Here is a 27,700-nt window from a genome sequence, read left to right on the forward strand (position 1 = left end):
TTGGCAAGGTTGCTCTATCCTTGTTCCCCATTCTTCTACTACTGTGCATTGTCTTTTGCCTTCTGGAGTGCTTCCTTTTCTACCTTTAGCTTGGCCTTGTGACCTTGGCTTGGGATTCTTGGGGCTAGCAGCTAGATTGTCCTTCAATCTTATTCTTTGGAGATAGCATCGGCTTTGTGGGTGTGGGCCTTGTCAATGCTAAAGATGATAGAAACGAGCTATCCTTTGCTACATCGCCTAGGTTTTTATCGGCAGCAATGAGTTTTCGGACAATTGAGCCATGATCAGCATAAATAGCAACAAGTTGCTAATTTTATACTAGGATAGGCCACATACAACTATGAGCTCATTGTAGAAGTATTCATACCAGTTGTTGGTAAGTTTGGGCTTGTATAGTTGGGCCAATATATTGGGCTTTATGACATTGTGGTAGGAATATATTTCATTGAGGGCTTTGCTTGGAAGTATTTGAGCCCAATAAGCTTGTGGCACCATTTGGAACTTTATTTGTCTCAGTCATCAAATCGAGAGGGGTATGGTAATACACCATACAAACTCCTAAAATGAGGACTATGGTTGAAGAGCTTTATAGCATTTTGGGTTTTAGGAAAGTCCTCTAAATTAAAATTGATACTACATTGGGAGGTTCAAATGGTTAAGTGGGTACTAGGGTTAAGCATAAAAAAGAAGAAGAATAAGAAGACATAAAAAGTGTAGGGAGAGTTGGAGTTAGCTAATGAAGAGTGAGGTTTCTAAATGAAAGAGTGGAAACAAATCTTTGAGGATCACAAGAAACTTATCCAGTCCTGCTTCAATGTCATCAGATTCACCCTACAATCAAACTCATTTTGTAGAGCTGTTGGCATATCACTTATTGTTCCATATATGGAGGAGTGCCTTGGGATGGGTTGATGTGTCTTTGACTGGCCCCAAACCTTTGCCAGTGAGGAGCTTCTTCCATGGTAGCAACGTGTTGTGAAGGGCTCTAATATCTTTTGTTGTAGTAGGTTCTTATGGATCTACTTTTTCTTTAATGAGTAGGTTCTTGTGGGTCTATTGCTATGGAGTGGAACTAAATGCCGTACTAAAGGAGTGGTTTTGTATTTCCTTTTGGGAAAGATGATGACGGCCTTGAACGATCATTGTTGTGCCCTTTGTGGACCTTGCAATAGGTTCTTGTGTCACTACTACTCTTTTAGGAGCATGTTCTTGTGTATCTAATGCCGATGTATCCTTGGCTATTGGCGTTATAGACTCAAACCATCTTGCAGTAGTCCTTCTTGATGTCATTTTTTGGGTGCCTTGTTTGGGGTTTTGACATTTTGCAAGTTTGTGAGTTTTTTCAAGTATTTTTTATGTGTGAATTTTATAGCTAGTGGCTAGTTATAATTCTTGCATATCACCATGCAAGTATAAATAATAATAAAACTAGGCAATATACTTCTTAAACATAGGAAACACTCAATGGAAACCACGAAGCTAGTTCTATTAGAGGACAAGATCTCATCATAAATGCCTTGAATCAATAGCTCGCGCATTAGTCAAGCATAGTTATATTCATACATTCATTGAGCCAAGCATAAATAGCTTGAAACAATAGCTCGCCAGCAAGCTATAAAGATAGGGTGCCAAAAACTTTTTCCCCAAATGGCATTTTGGGGTTACATCTAAAGGTACCCATGTTTGTAGTCATTTTCAGGGTTTTTGGGCCTTCCAAGCTCATTTCTAGTGTCAAAGAGGTCAAATTGTGCATGTATCAAAAGTTTTGTTTTGTTCCAAGGAATTTGTACCCCTCGAGTAGCATAGTTCAAGTTTTGTTTTGTCCCAAGGAATGTGTACCAATGGAGTAGAGTAATGATGGTCACCCATAGGTCACATATTGAACATCAATAATTTCTAGTTTTGTGGGAGATGTGTCTGTTTGTATTGGGTCCTTTGCATGTAAGAATACAAATTCTACATATAACATTATTTTAACTTTTCCCAATGCTAAATGCATATTTTTGCTTAAATTTTCCCATTAAAAAAAAGCAGTATGGTTGATTCAAATCAATTCTTGTCGATAGAAATCAAGGTGGTTGTAAGAGTTTACACCATAAGATCTTTAATGACATGCCATGTGCTATAGAAAAAATTCAATAAAAACTTGCAAAACTTGCAAAATTCCAAGCCCCCTTTGTCAATTACATCCTTTAGCCTGTTCAACTTCCATTCTCTCACCACAATAAGGTGAGATATGTTCTCTATAACAAATGTGAGTAGGACCATAGTGTCTTGGAGATCTTCTATTTTTGTTGAGCCCAAGTTGCTTCTGAGAAAGTTGCCAATAAAAAGAATTCGTCATTCTCATTCGAAGGTTCTTGTGTGACTTCCACTAAGTCTAGCATGGTTGGTGTGACATGTGTATCTGTTACTAAGCTTGATGTTGAATTTTCATTAAGAAAGGTTCTAGTGTAGCTTCCAAAGAAGATTCCATTATTTTCATGGTAGGTTCTTGTGTTATTATATCTTTTTTAGAGACAGGTTCTTGTGTAATTACCATTTACCTTGAAGATGATGCAGTGAATTCAAAGGCATTTTGGTAGACTGGTGGTCAAATAGGTTCTTGTGTTAATGTCTCTCTTTTTGAGACATGTTCTTGTGTAACTACCTGATAGGAGGTAGAGGATGATCTTTTTGTGTAATCCTCTTGTATTGGTGCTTTGCCCTTGTCCTTGTGGGTAGGTTCTTGTGGTTCTATCTTGTTCAAGGTAGGTTCTTATGGTTCTACTCTCCAATCTTTGCCTTGATTTTTCATAGTTGGTAGGCTTGAATTTGATGTTTGCCTCTCATTTGTTATTGATGACAATTCTTTGGCCTCGAGTCTTTCTTGTGCGCTTTATTGAGCACTTTCTCATTACTACTTGAAGATGATGGAGGTGATCTTTTGCACTTTATTGAGCACATTCTCATTACTACTTGAAGATGATGGAGGTGATCTTGTTGCACTAAGTACCTTGGGTACCCAAATATAAGTGTTTCCAAGGTAATACCCCTGGGTCACTAGTAGTCTTTTGGGAACCCAACGGTATTGGACCTTCCTTCTTGGTTGGCATCGTTTTGTTCTTTGATGTCGAGGTTTGTTGTTTACATGATGGGGTGGCTTTGGATGTCGAGTTTTTCATCGGAACCCAAATGTATGATTCACCTTCAAAAGTACCCTTGGACCTATAGTAGATCCTTTCGCACCCACATTTGCTTGGTTTCTCTTCGTCTTTGTCATCTTTGCTGATGAGGCTCTTGTAGAGGTTGAGAGGTAGAAGTAGATATTAATGTTGTTGCTTGAATCTTGGGCCAATTGGCAGTGATGATTAGTACATCTTGATGGGTTGATTCATCACCAAACAACCCTTTGTAAGTGTCTTGGATCCAACTTTTACCAAGAAGTGCAGCTTTCGTTAAGTACCTGCAGGAGTTACAAAACTTTTGCAAGCACAACGTGTTTTTCCATGGAAACATTCAGCATTAAAGAACCCACAACCTTAATTGAGGTACCTCCTATGGATTAAATTTCAAAATCACAAACTTGAAGGAGAACCCGACCAAGATGTTTTAATTTTTCCCGAGAAATGAGGTTGTTGCTCACTTGATCATGTACAAAGGCCTGTATTCAGCATGTTGCACCTACTGATGTTAATTCTACCCAAAGTTGAGATGGAGTTTTATCTATCCCCTTAGTATCAATGGAATTATCAATTGCAGGTTTAACTTGCTTAGGTTTTACTACTCTTATGGTGTAAAAAGTTGTGACGTGGTAGGTTTATCATTGTCAAGGTCCATAAATTGAGTTCCTTTAGCAATTTGCGGATCTATTGTGGCTAGTCTATGCATCCAATTTATTGAGTCTTAAAACTTTGGTAAAGGAGCACACTAAGAGTCTTCAGGACCCTTTGTGTTGTCCACTCCCTTATAAGCATTGAATACATGTACTGATGTCGACCTACTGGTGGTGTCAAATTCAATTGCAAATAGATCCCATCAGTGGTGTTGACCTATTGGTGGTGAGCCTTCCAAGTTTGGAGATCCACCCTCATGACTTGCTTATCCTTACATAAGTATAGCCTATTTGAGCTCCCATCGTGGACCAATCCTACAGTTCACATGAAAGGTCTACCCAATATGTTGCCATAGCCACCCAATTGGTTGGGGAAGTCCATTACAACAAACCACACTCGATAGGTCAGACCAAAGGTCTTACACTTGATATCCCTTAGAACTCCTACTAGTTGGGCTATTGCTGCATCAACGAATTTGACTACAAGGTTTGTGCTATCCATTTTAAGTCATCCCCACTTGGCCTAGCACTGCTTAGTAACGATGCTTACACCATCTACCCTAACCTTTAGGGGTCATAAGTTTCCTATGATTCAATGCTCCCCGAGTGTCATAATTGTTTCTTGCTTTTCATTACTATAAGAGTTGGTTTAGTATAAATTAGCATAAATTACTCTATCTATATACTCAAAGTCAATGACATCAACAATCAACTTGTAGTTGCATGCGAAGACCGTAGGGTGGGAGGGAGAAGAAGGGAGAGGGGAGTGTGGGAGAGTGTCTACAGGGCAGGAGGGAGGAGAGGGCATGGGAGGGGGAGAGGCATGTGGCCATGGGGCATAAGGGGGTGATAGAGAGGGGGTGGGGGTGGGGGTGGGGATACTGACATTGTGAGAGAGGAGAGGGGAGAGTGGAGTGAGAGTGAGTGGGGTAATTGACATTGTGAGGAAGGAGCGGGGAGAGGAGAGTGAGAGTGAGTAGTGCGATCGTAGCCACGATGTGGGATGGAGGTGCAAGACGGGGGTGGGGCAGTCATGGTTGTAGGGCAAGAGGGAGGAGAGGGGGGTTGGGCAGTAATGGTCATAGGGCAAGAGGGAGGAGAGGGGAAATGAGGGTGAGAGAGGGTTGGGGCAGCCATGGTTGCAAGGTGGGTTGGAGGAGACGGGGCTCAAAGACGGGTGGGGCGGCCACAGCCATGACCATGGGGTGGAAGGGAGGAGAGGCGAAAGGCAGTGAGAGAGAGGGTGGGGCGGCCACCAGTAGTGGGATGGGAGGGAGGAGAGGGGAGAGGGGGGTGAGAGATATAGTGGGTCGAGGGAGGTGAGGGAAGAGCATTGAGGAGAGAGAGTGTAGGGAAGGAGAGAGAAAAAGGAAGCAGAGAGAAACCCCAATCCTCCCTTTGTAATGAACACTCTCTCTTTCCTTCATTTTAGAACCATAAAGCATGTAAAGCAAGAGGAATCGATTGGTAAGGAGGCAACCAATTGCCAGAAGCAACCAATCTCCAGGTATTTGGAAAATTTAGATCATTTTTTAAACTCTTGTGAATAAAATGTTTTACACAACTAGTCGTAATATTTATTTAATCTAAAGTCACTATAGAAATCTCATCATAGGTGTACATAGTTTTTGCTTCAACATCCAATGAGGGAGTCTTTACATTGTACTTGGAGATTTTAGAGTTGTCACTTTCGATGTAATGTTATAACTCTTTTTATAATTTAACCAAAAACCTAGAGTTATGTTATCAACTCATTTTATAATTTCACTTGCAACTCTTTAGAAAAGAACTTGTACAATTTATTTAAAATTGAGACTCTTTTTGTTATTCGAGGAGTCTTTTTGTTAATTAGAGCGTTTTCTTTTTTTATTTTTTTAAAAATAATTTTAAAATATAATTTCAACGGCCCCCATGTAAAATTAATGAAATGGATTTTATGTGCTAAAGAGTTAGAAAAGTATCTTGATTAAGGATTTGACTGACACAACAAGATAACTTATTTACTAAAGCACACATTCTTTATAACTTTCACTCTAGGGGAATTTGAGAAGAAAGTATTGCCTTTATCATCACAAGATATTAACCTACAAATTTGAGAGTATTAAATTACAATATACATCTCCAACACAAAGAAGGAAAAAGTATTAAATTGCAATGTACAAGTTCATTTGGTATGCTAACATGCTATTTTTGGATGGCAACTTGACCAAGTGTGTCGAGAATATCATCGTCAAATACAAAATTTTGCATCAATCTCATAGCGAGGGTCCATCAAGTGGCTCCATGGCTGTGGTGCAAGTTGGGATCAAATGACTGCCTCACATTTGCATCTAGAGACACTTCTAATGCATGAGGTGATGATTAGAGCCTAGTGGTTTTGGAAAGGATTTTATAGTCAGACCTCTTTGTACTCCCTTGAAGAAACAAGTTTGTAACACACTCTCTTTTATTTTTGGAACCTGCAAACCAAATATACATTTCAATTTAATACTCTAGCTTTATGTTGGAGTTATATACCAACTTCCTCCTCCCAACTAGCCAATCATATCTTCACTCGTTCTCCTTTCCAACAATTGCTTCTATATCCAATTTAAAATCTCTAGCCCATTAAGCTCCAAATATCTAGATGTATGGTCTAAAGTATGTAAGTGTTCCTAGACCATGAAGTAGAAAATGGCTAACGATGTCAATTCCCATGCAACATGATTCACAAATATCCTTTTGGAAGTACATCTATGTATGGCCTTGAATTGGCTTTGTCTTCTTGAGTGAAATTTTACACATTCTTCCAATAATACTACCTTTTGCTATGACTTTCTTCAAATTGTACAACTCTTTGGCAATGCAAAAACAAAATAGAAACTTCATGTCTCTTTCATTCATTTGGCCAATTGACAAGAGGTCTTGTGTCATATTAGGGGGAAAAAAGCATATTTTGTGCTTATGTATTTCCTTTATAATTGTGTAGAGGAATGCCTTTGATTTGTAGTATCTCGTGCAGGGTATCATCATTCATAACTACATTCTCCTTTGTATTTTTGTAAAGATGCAATTCTAAAAACCATTCTTCCTTGTGTACATGTGATTACTTAATCTAGATTCAAACACTCTATATTGTCATCATTGTCGAAGTAATTGCATTTCAGTGTTTTGAAAGAAGTGCTTGATGCCAAGCTATGTCTTGGGGCTGATTTTGATCTTCTTCATAGGCAAAATTGGCACTTTCTCATTGATTTTCACATTTGTTGAACTGTCTATGTATAGTGTCTCTTTTCTTTTCATGCATTCAAGTATTTGGAATTGGCATTTCTCTTTAGAGCATTAGATTCCATGTCCCCCTTTTATTGTTGGAAGAAACATGCTATGTGTGAAAGATGTGTTGCTTGGTGACTTTGAGAATGTTTGCTATGATTATGGGCATTGTTACTTGGCTTGATTATTATTTTTTCTCGAGTTGAACTAACTTGAGTGTTTTCCTCATTGAAAACTTCTACCTTCACCAAAAAAGTTATTGTCATGATTCTTTGAATATGTGGTGAAACTTCTTCTCATCTATTCTTGGATATCAATATTAGGCATGGCGTCAAAGTTCAATGAAGCATCTTTGGTGATGGTAGCTATCACAAAGTCCTTGTAGTCCTTACCTAGACCCTTGAATTGGATTTTAATGAGTCTCTCATTCTTTATTTCCTATCAATGGATGCCAATTGATTTGCAAGGTCTTTAAGTCAGACTAGGTAGATATGATCTATACTTCTTGGCATTTTTAAGTTGATTTTCAAGCACAATTGAACAAGTATCTCATTCTAGTTTCCTATCCAATGGATGCCAATTGATTTGCAAGACCTTACGTTGAACTAAGTAGTTGAAATTTGGAGTGTAACTTCTTGGCATTGTTAAGTTGATTTTCAGGAATGATCGATATGGACATGTTCTTAGCACTAAATTTATTTTAGATGCTTTCCATGCATTCATAACAACTATCTTTTCTCTTAATGTCTAGAATCAAATGTTGACATTGGAATTGATGAGGCTTAGTGAAAATTGAGCTTGTTCATCCTAATATGCTTGTCGTTCACTAAGCTCTTTAGCTTCATTAGCTATCAAGGGTGTTTTCAAGCTCGTTGCTAGAGGTTAAAGACTTTTCTGTAACTGAATGGAAAATATTCCACAAAATTTTCAATTGGCAATAGAAAAATGCTCACAAGCTTGAACTCCAAGTTTCAATAAATATTATCATCCAAATTTGCTATTTTGATCCAAGGATATGATTTCATCATGTGATTTTTCCCATGTTGCTCACAATGATGTCAAATTAGTGATTACAACATGTGAATGCCAAAACCTAATGCTTGCATTGAACAAAAGATGTTGGCAAGACATAAAATAAAAATAGGCTAACATATAGCATAAACTATTACAAATATTGCAAGAAACTTTGCAGGTGTAATGAGTTTGCCAAATATGCCAAAAATAGAAAAAATGGTTTAGAAGTGTGGCATGTGATGTCATGAATGTGTCAGTGGATATTACAGTGAAATCTAATAGCAAATGACCAAGATATGGTCATATATGCTGAAAAAGAAGTGTTGATAGATGCACCAATAGCCAAGTGTAATGATGCATAAAAATGGCTATAATGGCAACAAAATGAAATGCATAACATGTGATTTTAGTGTGCAATAAACATTATAATGTGAACTAGGTCCAAATCAAATCCTAAATGATCAAGACATGGGCACCTAACTTTGGTGTATATAGGCAACAAGAAATAAAGTAGTTGGGGCACCAAGTCTACTGCTTTGGCTAAAAGGTCATTGTGACAGTGATGTTCAAATAAGTTTATGTGAGTGGTTTTTGTGGAAATCAATCTTGAAACTGATACATGGGTATGGTAGCCTAACTAATGTTGTCTAGTCATTGCATGAGCAAAATAAGGCCACAGATTCTTGATTTTTATTTGCTTAAAATGAAGCTTAATGAAAAATAAATGAAATGGTGTCAATATGTGACATGCATGTGCTAAGATATTAGTTGTTGATTACAACATCATGATGTGGCAATTGTGCAAAATTTGCTAATTTTATAGAGTGCTAATTTTTATTTTCATTAAGGTAGTAGCTCTCCTAGGTGGCTGCACGAAGCTCAAAGTAATAGTGATAGAGAGAGGGTAGTGTTTAAAACTAATCATGATGCGCAACCACAATAGCTTAGGATTAAGTAGTTGAGGCAAGCCATCAAATAATAATAATAATAATAAATTAATTAAATAAAAAATAAAAAAAAGTTCACAACAACAAAACTATCGTAACCTAAATTGGACTTATGTGTACCAACATCTAGTCAAGGCATTTTGGCATATGAGCCAGCTAGTATAAATTAAAAGGAACACTACAAGTGGAGCTTTAGGCGTGGGGTGATTGAAGGCAAAAAGCATTGGGGGCTTGCAGAGGTCCCATCAAAATTGCAAAACATGGAATTGCATGTTTGATTGAGGGTTGACGGTGCTCCAAAGCGATGAACCATAAAGAGGGACATCCGCATGAGGTTTCCACAATACAAAAAGTGAAAAAGAAAATTCTCCACACATTTATCAACCAAAACTATTAAATCAATGAAAAATTGAGAACAAAACAAGCTGAATGCTTTGAGTTGATTTATCTTGAGCAAGAATGCATACTATAAAAGGCAAAATTATCGCTCAATTCTCAAGCTACAAGATGGACAACAATATAACTAAGGTAGGTGCAAGCACAAGAGCCCATGGGTTTTGATGGGTTCTGATACCATGTTGTAGAAAGTCGGAATGAGATGAGAAAAGTGCACACACGTGTTACCTATACACTACATTATCATGCACTTTACATTCCTCTCTAGAATAGTGCAAAATACACTATTCCTAATAGGAAAGGGTCTATCTAAGAAGGAGTGGGAAGGAAAGGGAGGAAAGAATGGTAAAGAAGGGGGAGAAGGAGTGGGAGAGGACAAGGGAAAAAATGAGGAGTAGGGAACGAGATGTTGGGAGTGTAAGAGTATGGGTTGATAGGGTTATAGGCTATTGGAAGGATGTGGGCATGCTAGAGTGTAGCAAGGCTTAGGGTTACAAAGGGTTGAGAGCATAGGGTATCTCTTCCATTTCAGGCCCTCACTAGCCTCACCTGAGAGAAGTTTCTAAGTAGAAATTGGGCCTAGTCCAACAAAGGAGGAGGAATGCCTTTACTATCCAAGATGCCGATAGCTTACAAGTAGCCTTTTGTATATCTGTAACCCCTAGCCCTCTTTCCTCTTTGGACCTTGTGGAGAAGGACCATTTGACTTTTGAAATTCTCCTCCTGTTGTTGTCCTCACCCCACAAAAAGGATCCACACATTTTGATAAACTTCTCAAACCCAGTTTTAGAGAGGCACCCGCTAGAGAGGTAGAAGATGGCAATAGGGTAAATACAGTGAGGATTCAATACCATTTATCTTCGAGCTATATTTTCTTGGAATCTCTCCACTTGGCAAGCTTCTTCTTGAACCTACCTAAAAATCCCTCCATTAGATATCCTAGTTGCCTCAACACCTCTTGATCTTGATCCATGAGAGTCTAGTAGCTTGTTTTTCAGCCATTTATAATAGACCCATAAGCCTTGGTGAAATACTAAGGCAGACTAGTGCTCCATTGACACCCTGGGTAGTGCTTTTGGGGGTTAAGTTTGTTTCATCAACAAACAACTAGTAAACCTACTGTTTCTTTGAAGGAAGCTCAATCCCTTTGATGTTGCCTTTCTCTACTTGCTCATGAAGAAGCCATCTCTGAAGGGGGGTTCCTACCATTTCTGGAAGGGTTATCCGAGGCCTAAGGCCAACGGCGCAAGGAGCAAGTAGGATGTGTCAATGAGAGCATGGAACGAGCAGGGGACGATGGTGTCATTAGTGTCACTGATGGTGCGAGCACGATACGAGTGCAAGAGTGATGTGATAGAGCAAGATGCTATAATCATAAGAGCCAACCATCAACATGAATAAAATGGAACTCAAGACACATGACACAAGGTCTTGTACCAGGTGAATGGGGGACAAAGAGAGGACGTACAAAATGAAGAGGACTTGGAGTTGTGACTAGAGATGGAAGGAAGCATAGTGTATAATAGTTGAACAAAGAAAAATACACTAACAGGATACCACAATGATACGCCAAGCGAGCTCGTGACTCAAGCCTTCCTTCCCTCTCCCAAATCCCGTATAATGAATGAATGAATTGCCCCCCATCCTCCCCTTCACCCTCGCCTTCCCCTTGCTGGAAATCTCCCTTCCTGCCACTATCCTCCTCGTCCTTAGCCATCCTGCCACTCCATCTCTTCATGTCTTTTGCAACAGCTTGCTTCTGCCAAGTTGGTGTGCCATAATTACTCCACGGGCATCACCTGTGCACCATGTGTCTCTAACAAGGAGCTTGACCAGTGGTCGTCACACGTGTCCTCTCATAACTCCTACATGTGGAGGATAGTACCCATGTGCATACTCTCTGCAAATTCTCCATCTTGGCCATGGAACCCATGGGGGGTAGAGACTATCATGTACCATAGCAAGTCCTAGTCATGTACCACACCAAGTCTTGCCACACCAAGTCCTTGTCATGTACCGCACCAAGTCTTGGTCACGTACCACACCAAGTCCCAATCATGTACCACACCAAGTCACAATCATGTACCACACCAAGTCCCGATCATGTACCACACCAAGTCTCGGTCACGTATCACATCAAGTTCCGATCATAAACCATACCAAGACCCTGTCAACATAAGCAAATCCATAAGTATGGCAAAAAGGAGGCAAGTTGAAGGGCATTCATATGCTTGATATACCTTTCAAGTCTAAAGTATTGCATCATCTCTCTATTTACACATACCTTAGATGAGGTGTAAATAAGAGTGAGCTTTAACAAAAAACACATAACTTGGGTCCTAGTCCCATGTCCTAGAGAGCTTGTATTAGAAAGTCCCACTCTAGCATGTTAACAATAAGCCTTGTCAAGATTAACTTTAAGGAGGTGCACATGTCTTTATTTGTTGCCATGGTCACATCGCTCCCAAATGTTAATAACGTCTCCAGTAAATGGCTACCCTTAATAAACCCTTTCTACTAGGATCCAGGTGTCCATTCTCCTCAAGATCCTTAAAGCTAAGGCTTTGGAAAATATCTTATAATTGGAGCTCAACATGGTGAGTGGTCTCTAGGTCTTAGCACCTCTGTGTTCTCGTTCTTGGGAATTAGCTTGATTAAACTACCATTTACATGACAAGATAATCGTTGGTCTAGGACACTCTCTTGCCACAACAATAAAAGATAGGACCCATCTCTCTTCCACATCCTTCCATTGTGTCTACTTATGTTGTCCTTGAAATGGGAGAGGACCCAATTGTAATACCTCCTATTCCCTCTTCATGATTGGTGAAGGACCATACTCTCTTTCTATCCACTGATACAAGCCTCATTTCAAGAGTTAGTTAAGATACTTCGACTTCCTATAACTCTAAGAAGATGAGAGAGAGAGAGAGAGCTCAAACCAACTGGCTGTTTCATACCCTTTTGAAGGTTTAATAAGCCCACAAACATTAAGGGTGAGAAAAAGATTAAGGGTTCAATAAGCCCACAAACATTAAGGGTGAGAAAACATTAAGCATGGTGGTGGTCTCGAAGGGGACGGGTTACAAACTCGGCTGGATGCCAAATTTTGAATTAGGTTCACGTGTAGTGGTTTTGGAGGGAAAATTGGTTGCTGCCCGAGCCTCTACTCTGGAGTAGGGGCCAGCAAAAAAACCTAGCCCTAACAGGGACAGGGTGGTTTGCAAACCAGCCCTCTCGCGTGAATAGGCTCAGGCTATTTACACACTGAGAGGCGCCCATGGTTGGGTGGTCGATTGAACTAATAAGAGGCGAGTTTTTAAACGATGGGTGGGCAATGGGCAGCCACCTTGTTACACACACCCCGCCCGTGAGCAAACCTTCTAGTCCTACATGGACTCCATGAAAGCCCTTTCGTGGGCAGCCAAGCTTGGCTGGCTGCCGAATGATAATCACTTGTCTGTTTAGGGTCGGGGGTGTCCATGGGTGGGCACTGAATTTTTTAAAGGGGGTTTCACACCAGTTTGTGGATGGGCGAAAATGCATGTTCAGCTTGCATTTGGAGAAAACTACCCGTTTGTTCGCATCCCTATTCACATACGGGCAGTTGCATTTTGCTTAAGTAATAAATGTTGTACACCAAAAGGGGGCTCGGGGTTGCGAGTTCAAGTCTTGGCAATCGCATGTGATTGGATTGAGGTGCATGGACGCGCTCTTGGGTGGCACTTTGAGGCTGCCCGAAACTTTTCCCTGCTCGGGCGCGACTTGGATTCCATGTCATTTTTTTGCTCCAGCCGGCCGGGCGGGCGGGCAAGAAAAGGCACGCTCACCGGTCACTCTGTCCGCCCACCGATTTGCGGGCGGACGGGTATGAGACCGCCCTAAAACGTCGTCCATTCAACACTGCCAAGGGCTCTTTTTTGGACGCCAACACACAAACGAAGATTTTGGGCGCTTCTTTTGCGTTCAAGGAGCGGTATGGTTGGAGAGGAAGAGGAAGCATGGAGAGCAGAATGGTAATGGAGGGTTGGCGAGCTCCTCCCCCGGCAGACCAGCCTCATGCCTCAACCTCCACCACCTTGCTTGTTAAGCATTTACCAGACGCCGTCCCTTTTGAGACCCTTACTCGACTTTTCTCGCATTATGGTGCCTCTGATTTTCGACCCTGTGTTGCAGGCAGGTGTGTAACCCTATTGCTTTCACTTCTCGATGTGCCTCCCTCCTCTTTCCTTCAGCTTGGCAATCATGTGGATCTTGCGTTGAACTCTGCAGGTTGAAGAACTGTGCTTTCGTGGATTTTAAAGATGAGGCGCAAGCTGCTCGAGCTCAATCTCAGCTTCACAGGTGAGCTCGAAGTTAAAGTTTCCTCCTTCTCGATTGCATTTGGCAATAGTTATTGTAACCTGAAGATATGTTATGCTGAAACGTCCAGGTTGCGTTTTCTGGGGAGAATTTTGGCAGTGGAGAGAGCCAAGCCGAAGTCCGACAAAGCAGTCTCAGAGAAACCTGATGCTATCAAGGATGCAAATGCAAAGCATAACGATCAGCCTCCACCATTGCCTCCATACCCTCCTCCACTTCCACAGGGAGGGCAACAATTATCGTCAGCCTCTAAAACAACTATTGCAGTTGGGAATGAGCCCATTGCTCCCACTCTTGGCGTTGATTATCCATTCCCTCCACATCTTGAGTATGAGACCATACTTTTCCTTTTTTGTTTCCAACTAGGAAGTTCCATGCTTAAGTAGCATATGCAAAGAATTCAATGAATAGTTGCTTCTGGTCCTTTTCTTCCTTGTCCAGCCGTAGGACTTCTTTTAGGGCTTAGAAAGAGTGCCAATGAAAGAGTTCGTGATCGATAATGATATATCACGAAGTGGCTTGCCTTTGAGAGGTAAACCATTAGTTTGTGAATGCAGGTATGCGTATCCTCCTCCAGATGGGAATATATTAACAAACATAGTGAATGCTCTTATTGCAGTTCCCCGCTTCTATACTCAGGTATGCATCTTCCAGTATTGCCTTCTTGGGGATATTATATGATTCTTTTTGGCTTGGAGGTTTTTAAACTTTCCTCTTATGGGTATTTCTCTTTAGTCTTGGTCAAACAGGTCTTACACTTGATGAACAAGATGAATCTACCTGCTCCCTTTCGTCCAGCCCTGCCAACACCACCGCTTCCACCACCTCCACCTGCACCAGCTGCTCCTAAACGCCAAGCTGGAGATCTTTCCAGTGATGAATCAGAACTAGAATCATCAGAAGAGGTATGAGTGTTGGGAAAAGGGTTTGGATATGGCTACTGTGCGATAGTACTACTTTATAGATCGAGCCTTGTTTATTACATATGATAGATTCATGTCAGCAGTGTTGGTGTGTCACTTTGACCTGATAAGCTGCTAAGACTTTTCCTTCAACAAACGTTAGTCTTTACCTTCAGCCTTCTGCATGGAGGTAGATGAAAAAGGTGGCGCCAGCAGTGATGGCATGATGCCAGTTTTTTCAATGCAGACATGCGCTAATGCCATTGAAGAAGCAGCCGAAACTGAAGTGGGTACAACTACGAGGAAAGCCACAAGAAAGCGGCTGAAAGTTGAGAAATCCATCCCTGAAAAGGGTTTAACTAGGGAAGCTGCTGGGGCGAAGCCTGCATCACTGGTTCCCAAAGAAAAACTTACGATAAAAAAAAGACAGCCTATTTTACAGGTAATGCCAAAGAGTCAATGTCACAACTTTATCGTAAATGTAATCATATAGTGCTATAGAAAGGAAACTTTGCTCTGAAAATTACATTGTTTACCGATTACCCTGCATTCTGTGGTCTGTGTTACACATCTCAAGAAATTTTAAGGTTGAAATTTCAATTAGACATTTGCCTCATGTTGGTTTGTAGATACTAGTTGTTTTTGTTTTGTATTCTTCGGTTACCTGAGACTTGGTAAACTTCACGAAGCCAGAATCGAGGGTAATCAGGAGTGTTGCTTCCTACTGATTTATTTCCTTTGTCTGTGACATTTTGCTTGGTTGCCCCTTTACAGGATCTCTCACTTGCTCGCTGTGTGTCTCTGTCTGTTCTTTTTCTTGATCACCTTTGTGTTTCGACTATTTTCATTATAACTCACATGCTATTCCTAAGATGTCTTGAATACATTTGTTTGCTCTTGGACAGATCAATATATCTGCGAAGGGGTTGCCAAAAGAACAAATGCATGATAAAATTGGATCAGGTTTAGAGGAAGCAGATCATCCGGTAAAGGAAGAGACTGTGGAAGCAAGAAACACAGCAACACGTGAAGAACTGGAAGCTGGCAGGATGCCTGCCAATGAATTACTTGTTCTTCCAATGTTCAAGGTAGTGTATGTAAGAATACCGTGGGATTCCTGAAAGCAAAGGCATTTTACCATGTGTGTTTATTGTGATTATGTGGATTTGCATCTTCAAAGATAAATGAGGCAGCTGAATGCTCTCCATTTCTTTTTGCCAATTTCCAGTAGCAAAAGATAAAATGAGGCAGCTGAATGCTCTCAGTTTCTTTTTGCCAATTTCCAGTAGCAACATTTTCTAACATGTTTACTTAGATGAGTAATTTGGCAGTCTCTAGCTGTCATCAAGGAGCGCAATGTGCACAATTAGGAGACCTTATACTGTCGTGTTTCCAGTGGAGCCTTGTTTAGTGTCAAGGTTATAGCCTAGTCTTCAGTGAGCAGTTGCATTGGTGCTGTTTTGTTGTGACCATGAGCTGATTTGTAGTAGGGGGATCCTACTTTGCATATGAACTATAGTTTTGAAGGGCCTACGTCAGTCTGGAGACCTTAGCCCAAAAATTGCCATGCAAACCTTGTCTCTTTTTATTGGCTTGAGTTATAACCTAGTGTTCAGGGGAGCACTTTCATTGGTGTAGTTGTGACCTTTAGCTGATTTGTGATTGAGGGATCCGACTTTATGTCCATGCTTAGCTCTTATAGATTTGAGGGGCCTATGCCAATTTTGAGCATCCCAGCCCGAAAAATTGTGATTCAAACCTTGTCTATTGTTGATTGGTCTCTTATGTGCAGCTTAATTTCTTCTTGCCTACAAATCTAGTCACTAAGGGCTGTTTAAAGTATCAATCCGATGCTGGTTTGTGCATTTTGTTAACGGGTAGCAACCGGCTTATCTCAACTTTGAGCATAGCCAGCCCTAAAATTCATATGGAAACCTTGTCTCTTTTGATTGGCCTGACATGTGCGGCTTGATCTTGTGCCTTTTGATTGGCCTGTGATATCGAGCTTGATCCTTCTAATATGCTCATTAATGTCATCCAACACTGGTTGGATATTTTCTTTGTAAATTGGTCAGCAAACAAACCTATCTCAGATGTATGCATTAGATGGACTGGGTAGAAACTGTTTGCAAAGCTACCCAGGTCGAGTCTGCTGCTCCCCATTCACAATTGCTTCAATGTGCAACAGAGATGTGCCAAGCTGTGACACTGGTCACCGTCTTCTAAACATTTTCTTCAGGAATCTGAGGGGTGCTGCGTGGGGATCATTGTAACTTTGGTGAATCTCTTGGCACTCTACATTCTCCCCACTAACTGAACAAGCGAGGGATCCCACAATGACTGCTCCTGAGCTGTGAAGAGAAGCTATTGAGGATGGAGATTGAAACTTACTGCTGGAGCTAGTGCCTCTCCCATGAGGGGATCCAGGGGAAGACCGTAATCTGTAGTTGCCTGTCAATGCAGAAAACGAAGGCACCAGTGCAGAGTGTTGTGTCTGTTTGGGCCAGATCCACTCTCCAGGCTCTCACAGCACCTTTCAGAGAGGGTGACCTGTTAGAAAACCAAAGATAGGTTGCTTGCTTAGAGCCAATACTACTCATGCAGCAGGATAGATCTGTGTAGGACAGGAGGGGGATGGAACACAACTTATATACATGCTTTACTTGAAAGTAAGAAGACACGTCAGATCTGAAGGAGTACACAGACGTACACCCCAAACTATATAGATATAAAGAAACAGTGACAGCAAGCTGTGCTCGAGAAGAAGTCCAAACACCATCAGATAGAAGAGCCCTGCAAATACTTTCAGAGTGCCTCTTGTAGTGTAGGCTTTAAAAAAAAGCTTTGGATGAACATCCTTTTTTCGAAAAAAGACCTCTGTGCCGGGGTCTCCCATTTAGAGATTTTTCTATTGTCATTACATTGCAGACAGTGTTAAGCCCAGCATAAAGTCTGATTTTCTTCCATAGAAAGAGGCCAAAAATGACTTAGCTCAGTCAAAGACTGACAAGTAACTTTAGTCTGAGCATCATTCTCCCTCAAGGTCTTTGTGTAAATTTTTCCATAGTATCGAATAACTGCTTGCATTCTCACAACGAAAGCTTCCCAAGCATAATCAACGTCATTAACCATGGCCTTGTATGCATCATGTTCCAAGTAGCTATTATTAACAATGAGCAGCCTTCTTTGTGTGAGCTGATCATCAGGCATTTCATGAAGAGAGATTCTCAACCATAGAGAGGTATGATCAGAATGCGTGAAGGCATAATCCACCCATAATTTAGTAGTGACATTATCATAGTGCTGAGGATTAACCTTGTACCAACAATCCAGATGAGCCAGACAAGAAGACTGTGCATTATGCTGAAAAGTATAGCCTGGCAACATGGGCTGTGATTCCTTCCAAAGATCAACAAGGCTTAGAGACCCCTCAATAGATTGGCTGACTGGTCTCTATAGACCAGTCGACCAGACCTGACAGACTAGCGTAGCCGTCAGTTGACCACTCTGCCCACAGACTGGGCCAACCATTGCGCCTATAAATAGGCCTAGCACTTTCCATTCCACCTTGTTTACTAGGCGACTTTCCTGTAGATTATCTTCCAGTCCCAGACTGTGTTTCTCGCTGTTGTACGGCATCTCCTTTTTGACTGTTAGATTAGCCTTCTCCTTTAGTGCTAGCCTTTGTCATGGCTGAGTTTGCCCTTCACTCCGGAGTGTTGACAGAAACTCAGTACGAAGACCTTTGTATAAATGGATGCCCAAGTATGCGTGGGTGTGTGGACTTGTATGTGTGAGAGCATATGTTTATACTGTAGTCTACACCCACTGCTGGGCGCTGATGATGTCAGTGGACATGTCATAGTAGCCAGTCCCTGTTATGCGTGATGGAGTTTATGGTTTTTAACCTTATGAGTGACTATCATGAGATTGACGGTGCACACTGTGTTGTTTTTTTAGAGGATGAGTTTGGGCATGTTCTTGGATTCATCTAGATATATGTTGTATGGCATCTGTCGCTCAAATCTTACTGCTGATCTTGTTGCACATAGATGTAGCCCACATATAGCTGCCTTCCCTGTGCTCTTTCTGCCCAGGTATGCTCGCAATTATGTCCTTGGTGCTGCCCTTGTGGCAGCCATGCTGCTGCCCAAGTGTTAGCCTGCTCTCTACCCTTTCCTTTCATTCTACTTGGGTATGTCATCCTTCCCCATGTCCTCCTCATACGGGGGCTCACAAAAGGGGAGGTGACCTTTATATTCCCCCACCTCCTCTCACCGACCCACAGTGGGCTCACACTTACATGTCAACGTAGTAACTACATCCACTCCCTTGGAGAAGCTCTGAACCAAGAGAGATATAGAACCAACAATATATATATGTTTCCACAATAGAAAAGAGTCCAGAGTTCTACCAGAGCGTGGTCCTCTGTCCTTATCAAAATGTTGTCCTACTACCTCCTTGGCACTTCTAGATCTCTAAGCCTGCGTGCTCCTCGTAGAGCTTTTGTAGACTGTGCCTTGATCCCTGAACCTTGCTGCTCTGGAAGACAGCCAAGGTGCAGCCACTTCCTGAGCTACGCAGCTCCTCTTGGTCCTCCTGGGTGTACCAAAACCTGTTGTTTCGCTGCTCCAATCTGCTCCTCAAGTGAGCCCTCCATGTGGACCAACCTAGGCAGACCTCTCCAGCTGATTGGCTGGTCTGTCCAGCTGACCTGATGGGCAGCCTATTTGCTGCCCTACTAGACCCACTTGGCCACGTGGCAGACAGCCAGTGGCCTGGGCCACTACCTGCCCCAAACCGGGGCTTTTTGCAGGCCCTAGACTTGCTCCGCATAGGTGCTGTCAGTTCGCCACCTGTGAGGTCATCTCCAGCCCCTGGATCCGTAAGTGCAGGTCCGTACAACCATTGGAGGCAGTCCGTACAGTACTTGCCTCCACTTCGCATTCTTCTGGCTGACCTCGACCTAATCCACAGCACCAGCGGTGTTTGGCAGGTTTCATTGATGAGGCACTTAGACACCGCGAGAGGATACTCCGAGCACGGAGACAGGAGCAGACTTCTTCCTCGGTTGATCCCTCTCAGAGTTCTATCACGGAGTTCTTTTAGCTAGATCACATGGACCCCAACGAGACGAGGCCTCGACATGACGTGACTCGGAGCCTGTGACCCGACAGCTTAGATAGAGGGTCGACACACAGATCACACTTGGAGACATCCCCTCCTTGTTTAGAGTCGGAGCCCGACCGACGGGGGTCACAGTAACCCTGGTTAGATGCAGAGCTACAACTAGGAGACGTGCCAGGACTGCACCTCTGAGTGGCCGATAGCACTCTATTGCCGACTTTATGCCTCCACTGCCTCATCCATCTTGATATCTTGTTGTTGCCGAGGATGATGATGATATTGATGATGATGCTGAGATTGATATATAGTCAACCATCGACATGACTATGTTGTACTTAGGATTTAGTACTGCCATTGTGCATTTTTGCATTTTGCATTGGTATGGATGCTCGAACTTTCTTTCTTTCTTTCTTTCTACAAGTTGCAAGTCAAAAAAGCATATGTGTCATCATTAGTAGTGGGTGTAGCATTTGAACTACCCACTCAAAAATCTGAGGTGCAAGACAGAAAGGCATAGTGCTCTTTCACAAAGTTGGCTGCAACATCTCTCCCATCATGAGAATTTGGAGCTGATGCATCTGAGACAGCCATACTGGAATCCCTTTTCTTCTCTTCGGCTATGCGCTTCTTGCATTCTTCAATATAATGACTTGGCTTCTTGCAATAATACCAGATGCCCTTCTTTTTTTGCTTATCTGCATCACCCTTTGCCTTATAAGAGGGCTGTGCTGAATTAGCTTTATGCTGATTCGTGGGCTGATTGGCATGTGGCTTTTGCTGCCCTTTACCCTTGGGCTTGAACTTGGAGAGCATGGCATGATCGCTAGCCCGGGTTGCCATATTTCTGCTTGTCTGCTCCTCTTGCAACAGAAGTCCTACCAACTCGTGAAAAGAGAGCATTGTTGCCCCCCCTCAATAACAAATTCAGCGAGATGTGGAAACCGAGATAGGACTCATGAAGAGAGTTCAGAGTGGTGGTGATCATCTCTGAATCGGAATGACTTCATCAATATTGAGCAACTGTTCCCTTAAGTCTTGAAGCTTTGTAAGACATACTTTGAAAATTCTTCTTGTTGCTTGCCATTGAACAAGCCATGTGCGTCCCAAAAGTACCATCTCTATCCCTGCTTTTGTGCAAGTCTACCTCCGTGACTCCAAGCTCCATCTCTGAGTGAGTGAGTTCATCTTTGCCGGTGGTCCTGGACTGGTCTTTAGATCTTCCCTCTTCCACCAGAAAGCCACATTTTGTGCTCCACCCCTCGATGCCCCTCATGTACACTGTCACTCCTGGGTCTGCAAGCTCTATCCCAGTGGGACATGGTGTCATCACTAAGAAAAGCTCTTCTCTTATCACATTGGCTGATTCTGGCTCCGACGTGTCCTTGTCCTTTACTTGGTCCGCCTTCCTCTTCCTGCAATCCTTAGCAAAGTGTCTAGGCGTGTCGTAATAGAAGCATTTCTTTGGTCTTTCTCTTTTTCTTGTTATCACCCTCAGAAGTGTTCTTGTCCTCACCCTTGGCATCTTTCTTTTTGTGTGGCTTGTCTTTGCCACCCTTGCTCTTTGTTATGAGTGCCTTCTCATTGCCATCGTCCCCATCCTTCCTGTTGTACTTTGAGAGTGCAACGAAAACTGAACAGAAAGAGAGAGCACATACAAATTGAACAACAAAAGAGGAGAGAAACTGCAAGGGCTTTCAAGTAAAAGCCTTCAATCTGCTGGGCAAACTTCCAACCATGAGATGGGGCAACAATGGAAAATAGCCTCACACCCTCCAGTGTTAGCTACAAAAGGGCCGACCCACTTGCTGCATGGGGGCCGACTAGACAGCCAAAGGTGGCTGACCAGTAGGTCATCCACACTGCCTCTGCTCAGGTGTACTGCCCATAGCGGCAAGAAACACCATTTCGCCTAGGCGAAAAGGAAACAGAAATGCAGAAGAAACAAAAAACAGTCCACATGCGTTTTCTATTTTCTTGTTTTTTTTCAATACCCTAATTAGTTTTTCTCAGCCGCCTTAGGCTTGCTACCTGTGCTGTGCCTGTTTTCACCGCCTGCTGCATCTACCCTCCACGCTCCTCTACCCTCCACTCTCCTACTCTCCTCTACCCTTCAGTCTCCTCATCCTCTATCCTCTCCACTCTCCCCTCCCCCTACTCATACTCCCTTCTCGAGTCCTGTTACGTTAGCCATAATCCCGGAATCGTCTGGTGTGGTTATGGTGAAGCGGGAAACCAGAGGGCTCGATAGTGCTTGCATCAATACAGAGTGCATAAGGCCGGCCTAAATGGGCATAGAGACTCTAAGGTCCAAATGGACACATGGCACTCATGTGGCAGACATTGGGCTAGGAGGGAGGATTCCAGAAGGAACTTGAAGAAAGGCAAGTTCATGTGACCAAGAGGGGAATCCGTGGCAGGGTGGATCATTGAGAACCGAGCCCTTCTTTTTGGTGTCGTATCATTGGTATCAGAGCCACATCAAATGGATTTCATGATCGGATGAGGAGCGCTTTCAAGAGGTTTTCATGTGCAGCGACAATAGGGTATGGAAGATGCAGTTATGAACAGCTTTGCGTGGAAGGCCTGCAAGTGTCGTCTCTGAGAGACTGAGACTATGATTGTAAGTCTTCACGCAGCGACGCAACTTGCCAACTTCTAGTAGTCTTCTACTCTTCAGAGACAGTCAGGACTCAAAGGCAGCGCGGGCGACTAGCAGCACGACATTAATGAAAGGCGAAGTCACTTGAGGTCCCGTATCACCTGAAGATTACCACTGTGCTCGCCCGTAATCAAAGTCCTCCTTTCGACAAAGTTAGAGGACAGACTACAGCTATATATGCGCTAGAACGTGGGAATTCGGGAACCTTATTATTGCGCATACAATCCATGCTCCCGGGACGGTAGAGACTCAGAGATAGCGCAAATATATGGAGTCCATAGTTCTAACTCCAGTAGAATCGATGCGACAACAAGTTCGATAGACTATCTGTTGCTGCAGCGGTGCAACGCTTGAATAAAAACATACGGAAATTTAGAGCTCCAGCATTTAAGGTCCAGCGTCAACTCCAGGTCAGAGGTAGCAGGTTGTTCGACATTTCGAAACTTGAAAGACCGTGTTGCAGTACACGATTCTCTTGGGTGAAGGGCTACAAGAATAGAGACTCCTATGCAGTAGCTTGACAGAGATTTCGACTCTCGAGGATCAATTTGCGAGCTATAGACTCACAGAGACCGTCGCCGTGTCATGAAAGTTTTGACCTCATCAGAGCATTAATACCCCTCCCTAAAGTCTTGAACCCGCCCTCTCTTTTCAAAGTCTTTTCACCCTCTTCTTCTTTTCAATCTCCTTAGCCTCGCCAAACTCAAAGAAGAAGATCGAGGAACGGGTTGAAAAGTTCGAAGCAAAGAGTATAAAGGAAAGTGGGATCGGGACGAGAGATAAAGAATTAAAAGCGTGAGAGGACGCATCGACTTCAAAGACAAATCCAACGCCTCGAACAAATATCAGGGAAGTGGGCATTACATTTTTCTCTCTAACATAAAGCGTTTTGCTTTATAATTTTTGAAAAATATACGTCTTTGAAATGACAACTCCAGAAAGGGATGATATGATTAGGGAGGCCCAAGGGCTAGAAAGGGAAAAGCAATAGTTGGAGAGGAAACACGTGAGGAGGTACAAACAGAAACTCGAGAGGATAATGTGGAAATGGAGGATATTGATTACGGTGATTATGGAATTTCGTATACGGAGTTCACTAAAGTTGAAACTCAAACGCAAAATATAGAAACACAGCTGGGAGTTATTAGTGAAACACTAAAAACCCTAGCTGAAGCTATAACTAAGATAGCCGATTCTCAATCGGTATCTATTACTGAAAAATCACTGGTTTTTCCTAATCAAGTGGAGAGGTTAACCTCTCGACTAAGAGAAATTTCGAACATCCTTAAGGACTTAAAACTGCCAATTTTCAATGGGGAAAAAAAGGAGCGTAATAAAGATGTGATTAATACGTTCTTGCAAAAGTGGCAAGACTTCCATCGACTCAAGAATACTCCTCTTAAAAATCAAGTCGTGGAAGCAAGTCTTTCCCTTGGAAATAAAGCCTATAAATGGTGGATGAGCCTCAGGGAGAGTGATAGAATTCCTAGGTATTGGATTGAGTTTGAACAAGCCTTCCTAAAAGAGTTTTTACTTGAAAATAAATTAGAAAGAGCGTGGGAGGTTGGGATAATTGCACTATGGGTAAAAACACTCTAGTCCAGTACATAACAAACTATAGGGAGGCAGTCCTTAAGCTGAAGGGAATTGATGAATTCCAAAAGATAAGGGGTTTCGTGAGAGGTCTGAAAGAGACTTATGAGGTTGAGGTAAACAGAAATTCTCCTAAAACCTTTGAGGAAGCCATTAAGTATGCCCAAATATACAATGATACGACGGGGAAATTCAGAGTTGGAACTTCTGAGCAAACAGGTTTTGTTCCAAAGTTCAATAAATTTTCCATTTTGAAAAGGAAGGGGCACTTTAAGAAGGAGGTTCTTCAGGCACTACCTAAGAAATCTCAAACACAAAATTATCAAGAAAGAGGATTATGAAAGGACTAGGCAAGAAAATCTTTGCTTCAAATGTTTAGGCAAAGACCATGCTGCTTGGAACTGTCCTAAAAATAAACCACCAAGAGCTAAAGTCCCAAATAGACCTCCATAAAGACAAGTGTATGCGGTGCAAGTGTTGCCGCTTAATAGTACTGAAAAGTACACTGAGGTAGAGGTCTATCATGAGGAAAGCACCCACATATGCTGTCTATCATCGGCAATGTGGCAGCCCATCTTTGGTCCTCATGATTTAATGAGGATGCATGGAAAAATTAAGGGGCAAAGAGTAAGAGTGATGGTTGATGATAGTGCAACACATAATTTCTTAAACTACTCGTTAGTTAAGAAATTAAAATTGCCTGAGAGTCCTAATGCCCATAAATATGTGGTCTCTTTGGCGAAGGGCAGTGATAAAAAAGTTTGGGACACCATGATACATGGTGTAGAGGTGGATTTTCAAGGTTATCAGGATGCCTTGGATTTCCAAATCATGCATCTCGACCAAACAGATGTAGTGCTTGGTCGAGAATGACTGTATAGTCTTGGGCATAGCTTACAGAGGAGTTATCTTAATAACTCCATTATGTTTGAAAAAGAGGGTAGAGTCTTCCAGATTCAAGGGGAACATGATTTGCCTAACTCTTCTCTTATTTGTTCGATGGAATTGGAACGACTACTACACCAAGAAGAATGCGAGGTATATTTTTGTGAACTTACTTTTATTGGTGATTTTATGTCTTCTGCATCGGAAAGAAGTAACGTTGTTTTTGATAATGTTAAAAAGTATAAATCTTCTTTCAATGATTTAATGTTTGAATTTAAATATGTTTTTCTGTCTGATTTACCTGATGGTTTACCTCTTGAGAGAGAAGTAGATCATAAAATAGATTTAATTCTTGGATCTACTCCTGTTTGTAAACCCCCGTATAGGCTTAGTTAAACGGAGGAACGTGAGGTCGAAAGACAGTTAATGGAATATCTTAGGAAGGGCCAAATCCAAACAAGTAGCTCACCTTGGTCTGCATTAGTTTTATTAGTAAAGAAAAAGGATGGTACTATGTGTTTATGCATATAGATTACCGAGCACTAAATAAAATCACCATAAAAAAATAAGTATCCTATGTCTCGCATTGATGAGCTCTTTGATCAATTGCAAGGGCAAAATACTTTACTAAAATTGATTTAAGATCAGGATATCACCAAGTACGAATTAGGGAAGAGGATGTCCCTAAGACATCATTTCGTACTAGGTATGGGCATTATCAATTTAAAGTAATGCCATTTGGATTAACAAATGCTCTAGCAACTTTCATGACACTTATGAATAGTGTCTTAAGGCCATATCTGGAAAGATTTACTGTAGTATTTTTAGACGATATCCTTATTTATAGTAAAACTAGGAAAAAGCATTTAGAACATTTGCGGAAAGTGTTCGAACTACTTAGAGATAATTCACTCTTTACTAAAGAATCCAAATGTGAATTCTTTGCAAAAGAAGTGAAATACTTGGGATACATAATATCCCAAGAAGGGGTTCGTATGGACCTTGACAAAGTAAGGGCCATATTGGAATGGCCACATCCTACAAATCTAGAAGAATTACAGATATTCTTGGGTTTGTCAGGATTAAGCTAGAATTGCTGTTCCGATGACAGACTAGCTTAAGGGGAAGGGAAGCACCTTCATATGGGATGAACCTCAAAGGAGAAGTTTTGAAAAATTAAAGGTAGCTATAGCGTGTCTTAAAAGTAGTGGATCCCAATGAACCATTCGTGGTTGAGACAGATGCCAGTGATTTTGCTGTTGGGGCGGTACTTACATAAAAGGTTGACCAGTGGCTTAAGTTAGATCGTGCCCAACGGAATTACGCGGCATATGAGAAGGAACTAAATGCTATAGTCTATGCTTTAAAAAAGTGGAGGCACTATTTATATGGTGCAAAATTTGAGATCATCTTTGATTAGGAGAGCATTAAGTGGATTTGTAATCAGCCAGAGCTTAAAGGTAGAAAAGCTAGATGGGCTGAGTTAATGCAAGAGTTTGATATACAATTGACGTATAGGAAAGGGAAGTTCAATGTGGTAGCAGACTCTCTTAGCCGAATGCCAATTGTTAATGAATTGAGTTTTACTTAATTTCAGAATGATTTCCTAGAGTCCTTAAAGGGGAAATGTGAGTTTGATTCTCACTTCTCTGAAATATGGAAAGCAATTAAAAATAGGGAGGTGAAGATGTTAAAACTCCAGAATTAGCTGGGCTATTTGTGGAGCATATCTATAGACTGTATGGGCTACCAGTCGGTATAGTTTGCGATCGGGATAGCAAATTTAACAACCATTGTTGGAGGGTTGTGTTTAAGAGGTTAGAAACTTCATCGAATATGAGCACCACGGATCATCCACAAAGTGATGGTTAAATTGAAAGGGTCAATCAGATCATTGAGGATATGCTTCGAGCATATGTAAGTAAATGGCAAACTAATTGGGAACAATATCTGCCCATATTAGAATTTGCATATAACAGTGCTAAACATTTAGCTACAGGTTTTAGTCCATTCATGATCATGTATGGATTTCAACCAAGAGCCCCAATGACAGTGGGACTCGAAAAAGAGAAGGTTCAAGCGGCCAAAGACTTTCTTGAGGATATGAATCAAACGCTTAAGTTAGCTAAAGATAGCATAAGAAGAGCTCAAGATAGAGCACGAAGTTATGCAAACCCCCATCGTAGAAAGTTGGAGTTTGAAGTAAATGAGAAAGTCTACCTTAAGGTACTTGAATCTTCAAAATCTCTAAAGACAGGTAAATGTCCGAAGTTGTCTCCTACTTATTGTGGACCGTTCATAATACTTAAGAGGATTGGAGAACTTGCTTACAAATTAGCCTTACCTGAGGGATGTAGAGTACATCCAGTTTTTCATGTTAGTAGGCTAAAAAGAAAATTAGGAGATGATGATAATCTCATTGGAAATGAAGTCCTAGTTGAACTCATTGAACTTGCATCTTTACCACATGAACCAAAATAATTTTAGATAGACAAGAAAAAAGAACGGGACACACCATATGGCAAGAATGTTTGGTTAAGTGGAAAGATAGATCTGAAGAGAGTTTAACATGGGAAAGGGTAAGCAGTCTTCTGAGTAGGTTTCCCAATTTTGTTTTCGAGGATGTAAACCATTCTTAAGGGGAAGGGAATGTTACGTCAGCCATAATCCCGGAATCGTTTGGTGTGGTTATGGTGAAGCGGGAAACCAGAGGGCTTGACGGTGCTTGCATCAATACGGAGTGCATAAG

At 41.7% G+C, this 27,700-nt stretch overlaps 1 protein-coding gene across 2 annotated transcripts in view; it reads left to right on the forward strand.

Annotated features, from left to right (window-relative positions):
- Positions 1 to 13,280: 13,280 nt before the first annotated feature.
- Positions 13,281 to 27,700, forward strand: part of LOC147902308 (RNA-binding (RRM/RBD/RNP motifs) family protein) — a 57,979-nt gene continuing 43,559 nt past the window's right edge. The window contains exons 1-7 of one of the 2 annotated variants that reach the window (XM_087373281.1): positions 13,281 to 13,603; positions 13,696 to 13,767; positions 13,856 to 14,113; positions 14,343 to 14,424; positions 14,535 to 14,690; positions 14,935 to 15,129; positions 15,593 to 15,775. In XM_087373281.1, the coding sequence (XP_087229407.1) occupies positions 13,425 to 13,603; positions 13,696 to 13,767; positions 13,856 to 14,113; positions 14,343 to 14,424; positions 14,535 to 14,690; positions 14,935 to 15,129; positions 15,593 to 15,775 (1,125 nt within the window). In that variant the 5' untranslated portion in view covers positions 13,281 to 13,424. The remainder of the gene's footprint in view (positions 13,604 to 13,695; positions 13,768 to 13,855; positions 14,114 to 14,342; positions 14,425 to 14,534; positions 14,691 to 14,934; positions 15,130 to 15,592; positions 15,776 to 27,700) is intronic. The other variant, XM_087373282.1, reaches the window with a different exon arrangement.

The sequence above is a fragment of the Dipteris shenzhenensis genome, chromosome 4, assembly GCF_047967505.1.
Source record: "Dipteris shenzhenensis isolate YYH24624 ecotype China chromosome 4, Dip_SZ_1.0, whole genome shotgun sequence".
NCBI lineage: Eukaryota > Viridiplantae > Streptophyta > Polypodiopsida > Gleicheniales > Dipteridaceae > Dipteris > Dipteris shenzhenensis.